This window comes from Pinus tabuliformis, chromosome 3_1 (genome assembly GCF_031772625.1).
Source record: "Pinus tabuliformis cultivar Carrire ecotype Pingquan chromosome 3_1, CPIR1, whole genome shotgun sequence".
NCBI classification, from domain to species: domain Eukaryota; kingdom Viridiplantae; phylum Streptophyta; class Pinopsida; order Pinales; family Pinaceae; genus Pinus; species Pinus tabuliformis.
Genome location: NC_142301.1, coordinates 716,910,377 through 716,928,605, shown reverse-complemented (window position 1 = coordinate 716,928,605; position 18,229 = coordinate 716,910,377). Strand labels below are relative to the sequence as shown.

The 18,229-nt window shown below is 31.9% G+C and overlaps 1 protein-coding gene across 1 annotated transcript; it reads right to left on the bottom strand.

The window, feature by feature from the left end:
* Window positions 1-12,718: 12,718 nt before the first annotated feature.
* LOC149189272 ((R)-mandelonitrile beta-glucosyltransferase-like) lies at window positions 12,719-17,103 on the bottom strand. Its single transcript, XM_089411781.1, has 2 exons — window positions 16,364-17,103; window positions 12,719-13,867 (listed from the first exon to the last, which is right to left on the bottom strand). The coding sequence occupies exons 1-2, from the start codon at window positions 16,923-16,925 to the stop codon at window positions 12,903-12,905; spliced, it is 1,527 nt and encodes a 508-aa protein (XP_089267907.1). The 5' UTR covers window positions 16,926-17,103; the 3' UTR covers window positions 12,719-12,902.
* Window positions 17,104-18,229: the final 1,126 nt, after the last annotated feature.

Sequence of the window (18,229 nt, the reverse complement as noted above, 5' to 3'; positions counted from 1 at the left end):
CTTGCAAACGATGTTTACTTTAGAGCTTGTATTTTTCAGATGAACATTATTTCTTTCCTACATTTTCTATAATTTGAGAGTGAAGTGTCTTGTCTACATTTGATTACCACTTGGATTATTTGGATATTATCTCTACCATGCACCACCTTGGAAACTATACACATTGGGTTGAGGGTTTCTTGGAGGTTGATAAGATCCTTAGAGAGTCATTTATCTTCTTGGAAACACATTACTGGGATTTTTTCTTTTCTGAAGAGTTCCACAGTGATGGATGTTAAGAGTTGGTACTTCCTTCCCTATTTTCCAAGGTGAATATGCTTATTCCACTGAGGATTACTACCCCATGACCTACTGATATGAGTCACAGTATCGAGGATATTATATTGTAGGCATTGGGCATGTATGTCTGCACTATTGATTTAGATTCAGAATATGAGTAGGGCTACTTACCTGCCCTCTTGGTGTTAGTTGTAATTTAACCTTGACTTCATCTTTTCAATGTCTATGATTATGAAAGTATGGGATTCTCTTGAAGGATGTACATTCTAGTATGTTTAACCTAGCTTTATATTTGATGGACATTAATATAAAATTCAATTTCCCACTAAATGTTGTTATGGTAGGTAGCTAGATGAATTTTTTGAAGAGAACTATGTTTTTGAATTTAGTTTGTCCAATGTTTCAGGTGGACATTCCACCCGTTATCAAAGACATAAAAGCTTTGAGATGATGTTAAACGGGTGTCATGGGGAGAATAAATAGAATGGGAGGAGATTAACCATCATGAAAAAAAATGAATAAATTTGTTATTGTAAGTTGGAGATTGTTATCTCATGGGCTCATTAGAATTTATATCATGTTTGCAAGTGGATGTGGTGGAAAAGGCATTTGGGGAGGATTACTAGACACTAATGGGGATTTAAACATTGATCTCAATGACCCAAACTATGATAACGAGGAGGTAAGATATTATGCTTGAAAGTATGCATTACTCATTGACTCACTAGCTAGATTTGTGTAGGATTTTCTACTTCATTTCTATCTATGTCAATGATATGCATGTCTGGGTTCTATTATGTGTTTGTTATTTCCTTTTTCCATGATTCTTTGATATGATTTAGAATCCTCACATGTAATGCTGATGATGGGTTTCTTGCCTTGTTAAGTCACATTTATCTAGTTTCTGCTTTAAACTGAACATATGCCCTTTAACCTAAGACCAAAAATCACAATACTTGTATACTAAAAAGGTAAATCACATTTCTTTCAAGTTCTAAGCCACTGAATATTGATTTTGTGCATATTTACATTTTGTGTCAATGATATGTAGGTTTGTGTTCTACTATGTGATTTACTTGTAATGTTGAAGATGGGCACTACCTTGTTGACTAGATAAAATTAATTGGGATTTTTAGGAAATGTAATGTTCATTTTAAATGGGTATGAGTACCATAGTTTGAGAAAAATCATGCACAAAAATTACACCTGTGTGAGAAAAAGGAAAGCTATAAACATTTTTCTAAATTAGGTTTTACACTAACTTAGGAAAAAGCATAAGGAAATGAAAATCAAACTGAACACAGTTTTTTAGAATTCTCACTCAGTTTGGTAGTGTTGTAAAGAACTAGAAAATGGACTTGCAAACAGAGATTTATTGTCAAGATACTCAACCTCTATAATTATATAGTATGGCTCCAAATTGAATTGTTGACCAATGTTGTCAAAAAGGTTTGCAAGGTTACACTTCAGTTATGAGCTCGTGAAGGTTATTGTTACCTGTGAAAACTAATGCTCATTTGTAACTGTCCACATGATGCATAAACTAGAAACGAAGCAAAACTTGTCAGCCCTAGTTTCTTTCCACAAATGTTGAATCTTTTTTAATCTAGTTTTTTCTCTGTCTATTCATCGAGGTAAAAACTCATAGGACTGGTATAAATTGTCTGTGTATGCCAACTATTGTGGAAGAATTGCATGATATATTTTGTTGTGTGTATGCTAGAATTGAAGTATGATGTTGTTGGATATAGATATTTGGATGAGAGATATTGATTTCATAAACACTGGTATAGATCCATCTTAACCACGGATTTAGAAAGCGCAGAAAGCAATCAAATATCTTGAGGTGCAAACTTCTTTTAGATTGAAAAACTTGGAATTTTTTTTTTGCCTTAACATATTTGGTTATTATCGATGCTGGATAAATTCATGGTTCAGAAGAACCAATATATGGATTCAATGCCTTGAAAATTCGCTTAGGCCTTGTATTTTATAAACTACATGTGTCAATGTAAGTTTGAGCATAGCAGGAATTAACATCTCCCTCAATGAGTTGTAGAGTGTGCCTCTCAGTGAAATGAGCATGCTCGAAGGGACCACTTTGTTGTCAGTCTTACTCATGTTTATGATTACTTTTCAGGTGATACTTTTTGGAAAAACAATATTTTATACAAAAATAATTATCTCATATGGATTGATCCAATCTCCTTTGTCATTAGGCTTTGGTTGATGCCATCGAACCACATTTATAAAAATTCTCCAAACAAGTATTTTCCGTTATCAATGTCATGCAGTGAGAGTTCCTTGAATGTAAAGTTGTAATTACGTGTTTCTTTGTTAATAATATATTGATCCCTAACACGAGCTAAGTAAGGATATGTTTGTCCGAAAGTAAGCATAAGTTGTACCTGGATAATTGAATTGGAATGGGAACATTCTTAAGTTTCCTGATCTCATGCCCATCTAGCTCGATCAATATAGATATCATATCCCCTCAACATATGTTGAATTTTTCTTGTTTTCTCCTATTAATACGACAGATGGTTAGCAGCAAGTCATACATGAATCAAACATTCATAAAGTAGGCTTGGAGATACATCTTCCTAGGGTTGTATGTGAAGTATTGTGACTAATATGATAGTGACAAATTTTTGGTTCAATGACTTACAACCATAACAAGGTCAATTCAAGCATGTTAGATGAAGTCTTAAAATAAATTACATAAGCCAACTAAAATCTTTCAATGTGAAAACCCATCAATCACATTCCAACAACTTTGAGTGAAGTTCTAAGAGAAGAATTTATATTCACTTCCACAAGTTTGAAGCTTATTGCCCAAGATTGATTGTCATAATTCCTTCAAATGCTTCAAACGCAAATGTTTCACTAAGCTATGATTGATGTCACTATAAATACTTTCAATAATTTCTCCTCAATATTATATTGTCCAAAATCAGAACCAATATCTAAATCATGGAAATAAGATTTGAATCGACATGTCAACTGCCCCCATTAACCGTAGTGGAGTGGAATATCTTGAAAATCAAATCAATCCTATGTGGATTGGAATATCTTGAGAGTGGAATATCATTTGTTCCTCTAGTAGGAACCTTGTCAATTGATGGGTAAAACTGTATCTCATTCTTTCGAGGAATACAAGGGAAAAGTTGGATCAATAATAGGGGAATATTTTTCTAATGATGATGTGGCTGCAATAGCTACTGATCTTTGGTTGTCTCTACTATCACCATCATTTTTTTGAAAATATTATCTCCTTGGAAATGGATAGGTATGAGTGGGAAAAGGAGGTGGATGCAATGTGGTGGTCTTTAACCTTAGTAGGTTAGCAGAGGTTTCAGCAAATTGTTGGACACAATTGATGACTTTCCCTTGGATATCCTTGAATAAATAGATATTTTAGCATTATTTGTTCCTCATGAAGTAGTTTATGATATAATTCCTCTGGATTTTCTGACCAAAACATTGAAATATCTGTAATAGGATTCAAAGGGAGTTGAATTAATTAAGAAGGAAAAGAAAATCTATTTATCAATTCCTCTTCATGGATATATTATTGAACATTGATGGGGTGGCACTAAATACATCACTGTAGAAGAGGTAAAAAGGAGATAAGAGACTCTTTGAATGAATATGTTGAGAGTGGTGATAAGGAAATATCTTGTCGATGTGCAAAATATTTGATATACATTTTTAATAGAGTAATTTTCAATTTACCACTCAATGCACATTAAAAGGAGATAATGACACTTATGATAAACAAAATCCTCAAAAAGGGGCCTTCCAAAATGCTTAAAAGGGGGTATTTCTATGAAGAAGACATCACAAAGACAACAAAACCCTCAAAAAGGAATAGGCTACTTTTATTTCAATTAATTAGCTTACAAACATCACAAAGACAAGAAGGAAGCACAAAATGGCCAAGCAACCTTAAGAAATTTTAGTGCCTAAATGAAGAAATACACATTGCAATATGAGTAGTAAAGATTAAAATACATCCTTGAGAAAGCTAATGTGAACAACGAGACTACAATGAGAAGTAGAACAATCCAGGCAGACGAAAATCCCATCAGTGAGTGATGCCCATGTGGTATTCATTGTATTACAGTCAAAGCACATCTACCATGAATAAAAATAACATCAGAATAAATGATATCTACAAGAAATCACACATACCTATACATAACTGATCTCAAATTTACCCAAATCACATTAAATTTTTCTTTAAATGATAAAAGCAATGCAACCACAACGATTTTTTTTTAGCACTAGCAATAAATTTTTTGTGCCCATAAAAGAAATAAGTTACCCATAAATAATTTGGAAAGGAAAACTATGGGAAGGATGTATAGATCCTTGTTTTTGTGTGTTTCCTGAAGCTCTATGAATACAACATTCTTGTTAGTAAAATCCCTGGCAACCATTGGTGGATGTTGAAGTTAATGATCAAGAAACTCTCACAGTGCTGAAAGCCCAAAGATCATACTAATATGTGTTCTAGTAGATCAAACTATTATGTGTTCCAGTAGAGAAATTATTTTTTCATGCATGCTCAACTCTTTGTAAATATTTATATTTTTGGTAGCTAAAAAGGTAAAGTGATTATTTAAATTATTCACTTGTATGAATAATATACACCTATTGTGGTTTTTTCTAGATCCCAGCAATGATCTTTTGTTTCCTAGGGGAGCCACCCATGTGGAGGGTGATCTGTCAACGTTCAAATTTTTTTATGCCCTAACGAGGGTTCAAATTCATCTAAAAAAAATTGAAATTTTGACATGAAAAATAAATACACATTTTTGTCAGGTTATAGTTGTGAAGTTTTAACAATATGGGTTGAGCGTTTCAAGGATATAGGTGCCTAGGGTTTTCCATTACGTATACATTTCCACCATAAAAAACTATTCAAACATTCCTACTACAGTAGATTTAAAAAAAAATACCGCCATTTTTTAGAGAGGATGCCATTTTTTATTGGAAAATAATTTTAATTGTTATGTGGTTAGTATTCAAAATTGATGGCTATGGTTGGAAAATCAATTCGCCCACCTTCAATTTTTTCATTGGTTTTCCTTTGAAGTCACCATTCCAAAGAGGTTCTATGACATAATTTGGACTTGTCTACAAAGCTTCCATTAGAGAGCTGGGACTTACTATAGAATTTAGAGATCAAGTTTGACGAAAATTGTTTATGGTTTTATTTTTTTGTATAAGAGGAATCACTATGAAAATGGATATTAGGTGTAATTTTAGTATTATAATATGTATTTGAATTTTTTATGAGGAAAATCATATTTGGATATTTCATATGATTTTAGCATAATTACATGTATTTGATGTATATTGTTTCATAAATTATAAATATGTATTTTTCATGAAATTTATTTTTGCAAATCAATACCAAAGCATGGAGTGTTTCTCATAGGGTTTAAGGGGCAGCACAATGTTCTTATAAGATTTAAAGTAGTGTCTTGAAACCTCAAAAACCTTTCATACAACACATACAACGTTGTGTCTACTAAGTTTCAAAGCCCATATTCACATTCAACAAGTTGTGTGCACACCTAGGAGTTAACATGTTTATTATGAGGAATGCCAGCCAATATCACAACACCATCATGGAAGCCCAACATTGACATATGGTACCAAGAATACAAACAATGATAATCATTGTTATGAAGTCAAACCATCTTTAGCAACTAAGTAAATATTATTGTAGTTACATGTATTCCTATGTAATTTTTTCTAATAGGTAAGGTGGTGGGAAATGCCATTAAAAAATAAAAAATAAATAAAATAAAATAAAATAAAGATAAAAATCCAATAAGATGTAATTTGCATCATGTAACATATATTAAAGCGGTTTCACATGCATGACATGATATTGTAATGTGTGCAACATCTAATGTTCGAGCAATATCAAAATCCCCATAGTAATCAAAACAATTTCATAAAAGTCTAGTACTTCTATGTTTATAATGGGTGTTCAAACTAGATAAACAAATTGATGTCCAAGTTAAAAACAAGTATCATAAGTTCAATAGATATGCACATGATAATAAGAAATGTAGATATGCATGAAAAGTTAAGTCTTCATCTAAAGGAAATGTGTCCTCTACTAATTAATAAACACTTCCCTTCATAGGTATTCTTCGTATTGTATTTGACACAGTTGTAAGCCCACTCTCATTTTGGATAATATGTCATCCTTTGAATTTAATTCTCTGTGAATGTGATCAAAGGATATAACCTTACAAATTATAATAATCTCCATAACTCTGATAGTCCATTGGTCCAATAAAGAAGTGTTTAAGGAAGTATAACCTCTCATCCAATCTATAACATCCTTTGAATCCCCTTTCACTTGAAATTTTAGATTGTTGAAGTGACACAATTAAAATGACTAACATAAACAATTGATTTCTATTATTATAGTACTTGTTAGGTAATTGTATTTATGTTACTAGACTAAATTAGTCATTCATGTTAGTCATTTTAGTTGTACTACTTATTAGCTAGTCATATATTCTAACCTGAGACTAAATTAGTTGTTTATGTTATTTGTTTTTAGTTCGTCAATTAAGAATTCTCATGTTTTGTAGTGTTTCACTTGGAAAAGTTGCGGTGAATAAATTTTTCAGTCACCTACTCACTAATTTCATCTTTTTTTACTAGTGTACAGGTCATGAATGCACATTTAAACATAGGGGCCTCATACTTATATAAGAATCTTCAAGAAGGTATAATGTCCTCTCATAATAGTTGCAATAACATTTATTAGCCCATGCATTCATTAACCATTCATCAACAAGAAAAACATATCAAGAGCCATAACTAGAACCTATTATGAAACCATACTTATAATCAACATATAACCAGAATAGTAACCATGATAGAACGACCATCAAAACCACATAATAACAAGTACAATTACTCATGAAAATACAATAGGAAACGAGCTCTTATTAACATATGCAAATTCCATTAAATTCAGTGACTTCCACATACCACCCAACCATATACTTTGTTGAACCAAATATCTCTTTCAACCAATCACACCACGCCATATTCCAAACCTGAAGGTGGGATCTCATGGAATAAACAAAGAAAAACAAAACAACGCTTCCAGAGTCCTAACCACCTCAACGCTCAACCTATGATTCCACCTCACGATCAGATATCACTAACACCAACTAGATTGATATCTACCCAAGTTGTCCAACGCTCTAGAGCATTTGTACCAACCACAGCTCCAAGAACTAATAACTTAACCCATAGCCTTTGAGGGCTCTAGAGCATTTTTCCAACCTAGCTCTAGGACTATAAACTGAACCCACTAAGGGCTCCAGAGTGTGTTTTCAACCTAGGCTTGAGGACTAGTAACTCAACCCAAGTTGTTCCAGGCCTCTAAAGTGTTTGTTCCAACCAACAGCTCCAAGAAGTAGTAAGTCAACCAATAACCATAAGGAACGCGAGCACCAATCAAAAACAACAAGTGGAAAAACCCACAACACCATGGATATCTAGGAAAAACCATTGTCAATCTAGGAAATCATCCATCCAAACGACAGATCATAACCAGATAATAACATGCATATACCATGCATCCATGATCAACAAGGATAACCACACATGAAACTTGTTACATGCAAATAAATCCAACTATATCTTCTGATCTACTAGTTCCCTTACGCTTTGCCACTTTCCTTTGCCTTCTTTCTCCAAATCCAATGAAAAGTATAGTTCTCCAACAATGCTCCAATATTTCTCTAAGTGTGCAAGAGTATGAGAGAGAGAGAACAGAGAGAGAGCTCCACACTAAAACTAACAAAAGCTTCAACTGGAAAAAGTTGTGAATCGATCCCTAGAAGCCTTTTTATTATTGAGGCCTCTATTTTCTTCATTTTTCCTTAATTTACCTTCAATGTCCTCCTCATGCAATCATGTGACCTTTCATCTCCATTTTCTCCTATTTTCCATTATTTTCATAAATAAAATATCAATTAATGCCACCTTTCCTTTGCCAATGCCTTTTTCGATTTCCATAGCCATTTATTAATCACAAGTGATCGCAGTCACTATGTTTTGCCCAACATTCAACTTCGAATACGTGTCTCGTGACCATGGTTATTATTTTTTATTTATTTACATAGGAAGTAAACCATGGCCTATTACGTTGATCCTATAGGAATTTTTCTTTCAAGTAATTTTGTTAATTCCCAAGTTTCATTTTTCAGTATAGAATGATATTGTTCTTTCATATCATCCATCCGTTCTTTATGATTTTTAACTCGTTCAAAATTCAAAGGCTTGACAACAATCATCACTTGAGCCCTTAAAGCATAATATTTATACTATATAGGCATTTAAATTTGTTCTATTTATCTTCTTAGTGGCTCATGTCGCTATGGAGTTCCTTCTCATTTCATGCTTTTTTTGGAGTACCTTCATCACTTCTTTGTTTGTATTGACTTCTTGAAATGCCTTTTGGGATATCCATGTTGCCTTTATTTTTAGATGAGTCAACAAATTCTTCTTCTTCTTTGTCGTTTTCATGAGAATGATGCCACACACTATGTTCATCCTGTTTTATTTTTTCATCTACATGCTCATGAAATATAACATCTCTGCTTTCAAAAGTGTGTGAGTATATGGATCATACATTTTGTATGTTCTTTGTTCTGTACAATAACCAATGAAAATTTCTTTGATAGCTTTGACATCAAATTTTCTCATGTCTTCCTTATGACTATGAGAAAATTCCTTACGTACAAATATTTTCAAATGACTAAATTTAGGTTGAAAAACATAAAATTCTTTAAATGGCGTTTTGTGCTCAAGAAATTTTGTGGGCTTTCTACTCTTAAGAGATATTGTTGGCTTCAACCCAAAAGTTATTAAAAATTCCTTTACCTATTGACATACTATGAGCACATTCAACTAATGTTATATTCATCCTCTCAGATACTCCATTTTTCTTATATGTATGTGGTACTATAAATTGTTGTAGAACTCTAAAATCCTTGAAATATTTGATGAAATCTCCTGAAGTGTAGTGACCTACTTTATCTGATCGAAGAATTTTAATGCTTCTTCTTGTTTGTTTTTCAACTATATTCTTGAACTCTTTAAAGTATTCAAGCACATCACTTTTATTTCTTATAATGTATACCCATGTATATCTAGTGCTATCATCAATAAATAGAATAAACTAAGAAGCTCCACTAAGTGACCTTGTTTGCATAGAGCCACATATATCAATATGCACTCATTTAATAATTTCAGGTTTTCTTCTATCAGTATGCACGAAAATTTTTTCCATATGTTGTTTTTCTAGTACACATCCTTAACATTTGCTGTGTTGACTTTTAATATTTGGAAGACCTTCTATCATCATTTTCTTTTGTAGTAAAATTAGGTCATTAATATTCAAATGTCCATACCTTTGATGCCAAAGTTCTTCATTTAGCATGTTTGTTGATGACAATGCTTGATGACCTTTCTTTGTTACATCCAACTTGTATAATCATCCTACTGTAAATCCTATTGCAACAACCTTGTAGTTTTCGTGCATATCCTTTAGCATATATTGTGATTTAACAAATTTGACTTTTAAGTGTTGATTTGTAATAATAAAAACTATAACTTCTTATTTAATCCTAAAACATATATTACATTATGATTTTTTTTTCTTGTCCGTTAGGAATAGTAACACTTATATCTCCATGTCATTTAATTTCATGTGATTTATTGTCTCCTAAATAGGTATGAGCACCATTATTGTCTCCGTGGTATTTATCAAACCAATCTCTTTTACATAACATGTAAATTGAAGCACCAAAATGAATGAACCAAGCATGGTCATCATCAATTTTTGTTGATAAAGCAACATTGGAGACAAACAATCTAAGGTTCATGAAATCATGGTTCATTTTATCATCTTTGTTAACATAATTTCATGTATGCCTTATTTGTCTAAATTAATCATACTTTCTTTTCAAACAATTCTTAGCAAAATGACCATGTTTTCCACATAAATATCACGCATCATGTCTACTTAAATCGGCATTTGACCTTGGTGATGGGATCACCCTGAAATGATTTTCCCTATGGATTTTTTCCTTCATTTTTCACCCAATGTTTTCCTTTGAAAAACTGCTTCCCTTTAGCTACCAATGCTACATATGAATTGGGATATCTCTTATTAAGAATTCTTCTCCATTTTTCTTATTGCATAAGTATACCTTCCAACTCATCAAAAGTAGGAGCCTTCTCTCTCACTACAAGAATAGTAATAAGCATTTGATATGTATACCATTTAATGTGGCAATAACCAAATCTGCACTAGATATTATCTCACAAATGTCACTAAATTTGTCTTTCAACTCCTTAATTATAGAAATAAAATTACATGTTTTCATTTTCTTCCATTTTAATCGAAAGAAGCTTAATTTTTAGATATAATATTCAGTTTCTGGTTTTCATCACATACAAACCTTTGAGAGTGTCCCATGTCTCCTTTGATGTTATGCAATCTCGATTGTGTAGGATAATGTAGTCATTAACGGACATGGCAATAGCACCTTTTTTTTTTTTTCTCATCACTCCCAATCTTGAATTACAGCACTGTAGCTCCAGAGTGCTTTCACTTATCTTCAAATATTGTAGCCTTCCATCAAAATTTACAATTCAGTGTTCTAATTTACATAATTTTCTCATTTAATAAATAATACTCCACTTATACATTTTCCATAAAAGTTAAACTTATTTTATAAGACAAATATAAACTTATAAAATAACACAAATATAATTTTACTAAGTTTCACATCTCATTTATAATATAATCTTATTTTACTACACTTCACAACTCATTTATCATCTCATTTATCATTTGACAACATGGCTATTTTAGCAGATTCGACACAACGCCAAAATCGATGGCTGCTAACTCAAACTCAGATCACAAGATGAACAAGACACATAGCACCATATAAACACAAACTTTATTCACAACAGTAATTTGAAACATAAACTTTAGTATCGCTTCTTGTTGATGCCCTGCTACAGCTACTTCCTTCTTCTATTGGAAAAAGCCATATGTCCCTAATCCTATGTCCACTGGCCTCCTTAGGTTTCATAGAGAAATTTTTGCCGGAAAACGTTTGCTCCAAATCCACCTCTCCCAGGACGTCTGGAATGTACTCTAAACATTCAATGCGAACAAACACTTCCAGCAGCGAAAAGAATCAAATCTCTCGTCAGATCACGCTCAGCAATTTCATGGCTTTGACATGATAATTGAAGCGACGGCTTATTAACAACTATTTTTCCCAATGTAATGAGGTCATCGCCACGCAGTTTCCATCCACGCGCACTTCATTTAACACGCAGTTGTCTATAACGCGACTTTTTGAAAGCTTTTCGGGGTTTTTCCGGTCCAAATCCGGTAGGAATTTATTGGAATCTCAAGTTTGATAGCTAGTTTCTGCACAATGAAAGCGTCCCAGGGGTTTTCGAGGGTGCTGAATCCAAATATAAAGTTAAAAAACCATTTTAACTGCAACAAATCAAGATTTAACCTTAATTTCTTCCGACGGATTCCGTCACCGGAATCTCCAAAAAGTCACATTATAGACAACTCCCATTTAACACGAGCTATAGGGGTATGCGGGCCACTCACACCTATTGTTCCTTCAATTGCTGAGTTAACAATGGGCGCAGATTTCCGCTGAGTTTATTTGGATTCAAATTTCTGCTGTTGACAGCCATTACAAACACATACCCTCACGGCTTCCGCTTCCACAAGCTCAATGCTGCTTCGCTCTGTACACACATTCCACGGCTCTGAAATGATACAGAGATCGCACTATCAGAAAACGATTTTATACTTCTTTAACCTAAGAATATTCTATACTTATAACCACAGGAAATATATGATCATCCACTTAAATTACAACTTACAGTTACTGAAAACATCCAGTTTCCAAAGAATTCTTTGCAACATTAAGTCCTATGGTTATTTCTAATAATTTCAGCATAGAAATAATGATTATAATACTTCATATCTCCGAACTATAAAATCTTTTTTGTTTTTGTTTTTATTTCTTTTAGTTTAATTTCTGAACCAGATTAGTTTAAAGAAATAGATTCACTGTGATTATATTTATTAGTATAATTATATTAATGTGGTTGATATAGTCTAAGATTTTATAAATATAACAAAATATATTAGTAGAACACTAAAAGTGGCTTACTAATGCACACATTTACTTATTAATAATGTATATATAAAAAAAAATTACACATCTTATTTGGTTAAGTAAAATTTGCTTATTAAATTCCCAATGTAAGTAGAATATGAGCATATTAGAATTGAAATAATCTCAAATACCTAAGAAATTAATGAGCAGGGAACAAGTTACACAAATATAATTTTTAAAATCTATTAAAAGTCAATACAAACTAACAAACTCTGTGACCCTATAAAAATAGAAAAAATGACTACATTCAAAATATTCATAGATTTAAAAAAACTTTTAATAGCGTTTAGTAGCTTATTCTCGATTCTCCCAATCATTTCCTTACCTATTCTAGAATCCAAATCACATCCTTTTGTTTTTGGATGGGAGTCTTTTACTCATCATCATGTCTTTAACGAAAGTGTTTAAATTCAGGAAAGAAGACCCTCCCGGGAGGACAGCCTTTGTTGCGCAGTCCTTGAGTCTGAGAACGCTGTCTCTCATCTTTTCTCCTTCCGCTGTTTTCATCATTCTCCTGACAACATCCTCAATCTCGTCTTTCATGACAACCTTTTGGTGATCCATATCTACATCTTCAAAATCCAGGCCGATCTTCCACACACCATTCGCGAATCTGCAGTTGAGAAACTGATCGCCAAAATATGGGAATCCCACCACAGGAACTCCCATGCCCATACTCTCCAACATAGAGTTCCATCCACAGTGTGTAAGGAATAATCCCACCGAAGCATGGGCAAGGACTTTCACCTGCGGAGCCCACCTCACAATCATTGCCCGTTCCTTTGTTCGTTCTTCAAAACCCTCAGGTAAAATCGCAGCCTGGCCTTCAGCGATATCCAACCTGAGAACCCACAAAAAAGGTTGCCCGCTGCCCTCTAGCCCTAGCGCCAGCTGCTCCAGCTGTTGTTCTGATTTTACAGCGATGCTCCCAAATGAAACATATATAACTGATCCCGGCTGTTGCATATCCAGCCATATCAGGCAGCTGTCCTCCTCCTCCTCCCACAAACTGCTGCACGAATCCCTTCCCTCCAAAAAATTGGGAAGGAAAAGAGGTCCCACGGCAAGAGCAGGACACCCATTCAAAGAGAGAGCTGTCACTGCATCCTTCCCTTCGAGCTCCTCGAAAGTATTCACCAATACGTAGTCGCCTTTACTTTGCTTCTGCGATTCATACAGAAGCGCATTGAAAGTAATATCCCGACGATCCTGAGCGCGATAGAAGGATAGCAGGTCGGTTGGCTTCAATGGTGGGATGTTTCCAGGAAGGCAAGTGACGAGCTTTCTCGGATTTTTCGCTTCGGTTACTGAAAAGTTACAAACAAAAGTTTAGTTGGAATACACATTTGCAGAACAAATGAAAACAATGGACTGATATAATTCTGGATATATAGGAAGAATCTAAAAAATATCTATATGAATGCGCTTTTAACTTTCATTTTCAAAGTCTAACAAACTCTAATACTTCGTTGCATCTAGAGTAATAACTCTAATACTTCGTTGCATCTAGAGTAATCGAGAGCTTTTACTGTGTAGGTATTATGAGATATATCCGACTGTAACTTCAAAGAATTCCACCTATGGTAATCAAGAATATTTACCGGTTAAACCTAATATTAATTAATAATATAATAAATAATCTTTGCATTTCTCTTTCATTCCTCTTAAAATTTAATAAACTCAAAGGTAAAATACTATTCATTCTTAATCATAGAAGATACTAATGTTTAATTCGTGTGCCCTAACACAGCAAATTTCGACCTTCTAAGGTTTAATTTGTTCAGTGTGTACGTTCCATAGACATTGTGAGTTTCTAAGGCTTCTTGTTTAGCAGCCTCTCTCAAGCATCAGGTCATGGAGAGTATTGCTTAAAAAAGTTTTCATAGTCTCGTTGCATTAAGAAATAAGGAATAAAGTAACGTAAGTGTAAGTTTTGGTTTTTATTTTTGTTTTTTTGGAAAATGTAAAATTGTATAATTTATATAGAGTTTGAGTAGGTTTAATGATTAAAAGCTTGTATTTTTGCTAAAACAGAACTCTTAAAAATTAGAGTAAATTAGATAATAATTAATAGAATTATATTTTTAAAAATAATTTATATATATTAATTATATTTTTATTTTTATAAAATTTATATATTAATATTTTTAATAATATAACTATGTAAATTAAAATATTATATATTTATATATATGTAAGTCAACATAGTAAACCAATTATTTATTTGTTTAAAGAAAGATAATTTGTATTTTTAACAGAGAAAACCAGAAACATGTAGATTTTATTTTTATTTTTATAAAATTTATATATTAATATTTTTAATAATATAATTATATAAATTAAAATTATATACATATATATATATAGTAAACCAATTATTTATTTCTATAAAGCACGTTAATTTATCCTTTTTACATAGAAAACGAGAAACATGTGGATGCCTTTATTGGAAAGAAAACAAAAACATGAACACATTTTTGGGATTAAGAATGTGGATGTTCTTTCAAAGATATGAAAAGTAAAATGGTTGATCTTTTAATCATCAAGACAAACATAAATCCCAATCCCAATGCCACCTCTTCATTATCAGAAGTAAACAATCAATACGATAACTTATAAAAGTCTTCATTATCAATCTCAATGCCACCTCTTCATTATCAGAAGTAAACAATCAATACGATAACTTATAAAAGTCTTCATTATCAGAAGTAAACAATCAATACGATAGGTTATAAAAGTTTTACACAAAGATAAAACCCAACATCCACCTATTGATTATCACATTTAAACCATCCATATGATAACTTAAAATAAAAATTGAAAAATATTAAAATAAAATATTCATCTAATATGGAAAGAAAACTGGTATTTTTATTTAAAATTTTCCAATTGATATAAAATGATATAATATATACTTAATTTTTTATATTAATATTAAAAATATTATATAAAAGATCAATATTAGTAATATTAAATTTTTTTAGTATAGAGTTAAAAATTTATTAAATTAAAATATTTATGTCATATAAAATGACTATTAATTTTTATTTTAATTTTTTGGAATTTTCAATAAATATATTATTAAAAATGTTTGATATAAAATGTTAATAATGTTATTGATAGAAATTTTAAAGGTAAAATTAAATATAAAGTTTATTTAGAGATTAATTAATGATTATATATTTTGTTAGTGAAGATTTATTCAAAGATATATAAAATTCTAAATTATTTTCATAAATATTTTACATTTTTCAAACAATTTCAAAACATTAAAAAAACTATATCAAAATAAAAATTATATTTATATTAAAAATGTTTAAATATTTATATTAATATCAAAATAATAATATATATAAAATCAGTAATGTAGTGTAGAAATTAAATGAGAGAATCTTTACATGGTCATGTTCTATCTTTTCATCTGGGCGACACTTGTTGGTTCAAAATATTTCTTGTATGATTTCTAACTAAACTTTTTTCTTAATTTATTGTAGATCAAATCAGTCTGAATTTAGAAATTAATAATATTATTAATATACAAATTTTAAAAATTAAAATAAAATATAAAATTTATTTAGAAATTAATTAGTAATTATATATTGTGTTAGTGAAAATTTATTGAAGAACATATAAAATTCTAATTATATCTCTTAATGAATTTCGAAACATTAAAAAATAATATTAAAATAAAAATATTTTTATATCTATTTAATTTGAGGATGAATCTATCTCTGGGGCAAAAGTAAGTTCGCATAGCATTGAGAGAATCTATATGCATACAGATAGCAAATAGAGAAACATACCATTTACTGGAATATGTCCCTCGGAAAGAAGTAAGTTGACGTAGCATTGAGAAACGGAGCAAGCAGCACATATAGGCCAGAAGATAACCCTCGGCACTTTCATATTGCTTGCGACCTGTTCCGTGCAAGACATGAAGGCGTCTGTGACGATGAATGTGATTGGTGGATATGATGGTGATTTCTCTTCAGCGCCTCTAAGGATGTCCTCCAACGCGGGGCCTAACTTTTGCAGTGCAACAAATAATTCGCCCAAGTTGGAAGTGCGGCCATGGTCAGGCGGTAAGCCATCAGGAATAGACAGAAATTGAAGTCTCCGTCCTCGCTGCTCCAATTCAGGGTGGTCTCTGGAAACAAGAGAATTAGCATCTTTTGAAGCTTCCATCATGCGTTTGTGTATCCACTCAGTATTGACGAAAGTAACGAACACTCCCCTAATAACAAGAAGCTGGGCCAAATTCATGGAAACATTTATATGACCTTGTGCAGGAAATGGCACAATTACTGCGTGCAGATCATGCTTCCCCTTTTGGTCGAACGTATCCATGTCAATATTGGCAGACATTATCAGTTTGTCTTCCCTTAATCCACTACCAGAGTTTACGACTGTGGATTTGAACTGTTATTCATGCACCTTCTATAGTGGATTATACAATTAGAGCAATACGCTCACTTCTTGTATGGGCAATGGAGAAAGCATTGTAAAGAAAATTGCAAACCAGGTTTTAAATGATTGATTGGTAAGGTTTCGTTATCGTCATCTACTTCAACTTGTTGTTTGTCATCCACTGAATGGTTGGTGGCGAGGAGATGTGATTCTTGTCGACCTCTGGAGTCATTGTCAATTTATCAAGTAAGCCAAGAAAGTTCTCCTTAATGCTGCCAAGAAAGTTCTCCTTTACTGATAAGGTTGTAGAGAAAATTGCCAAAAATAGGTATGGTTGTAGAGCGCCCTTATCTCGATTGCAGATTCACTTAACATTCTTACGTGGTTATTTGGACCCACTTTTGCGCGTCCGTTTATAGAGACAGATGTTGATCTTCATTATTGGAATTATTTATCTCTGAAAATTTTTGCAACCAGAAGCTTGAGCTACATCTGACATCCGTCGTTGTCTCAACGCCGTTCTGCCGACAGCACGAGGAATGGAATTAAATTCAACGTACACAGCTACAGCACTGGGCAGATGCCAGCATGTGCAATGGATTAAATGCACAGCAAAATGGTTAACGCATTGAAATTACTTTAAAAAAATATATTTATCACACACGATTAAGTTGTTCGCTCATTCACGGTAGTCAGCGGTTGAATCAACTAATTTGTTTTTAATTATTAAAATTTAGATATTGATTTATGGAAAAGTGGTAATTAAAAATAAAATTATAAATATTAGTATCATTTACTAATGGGTGGTTATTAAGATTTAATTGTTATTAATATTATATTTATTTTAGAAATTTTATTTAGATAGTTTTATATTTTTAAAATTTATTAAAAATTATCAATTTAAAAAAATAATATTATTTTTTGCTTTTTTTTCAATTTTCTCTAATTACTGTTGCAAAAAATTTTATATTTAAGAAAATGTGTAATTTTTTTTCTTTTTAAAATAAAAATAAAATATTTTCTAAATAAAAAACAGTAGCAACTATAGTTAAAAACAAAAATAAAGATATTTATTTGGTTTATTGTTGAAGGCTTCTTATTTCAATTTAAGGAGGATGACGATTTGTTGATTTTTTTAATTGAGAGCCTAGATTGATTCTCAAGGGAATATGCTCAGCATAGGCTTAGACTTAATGTTTATAACTGGTTATAGTGTATTAAAAAGTTCCTTAGGTTGCATTCACTTTTAAAAAATTTAAAAG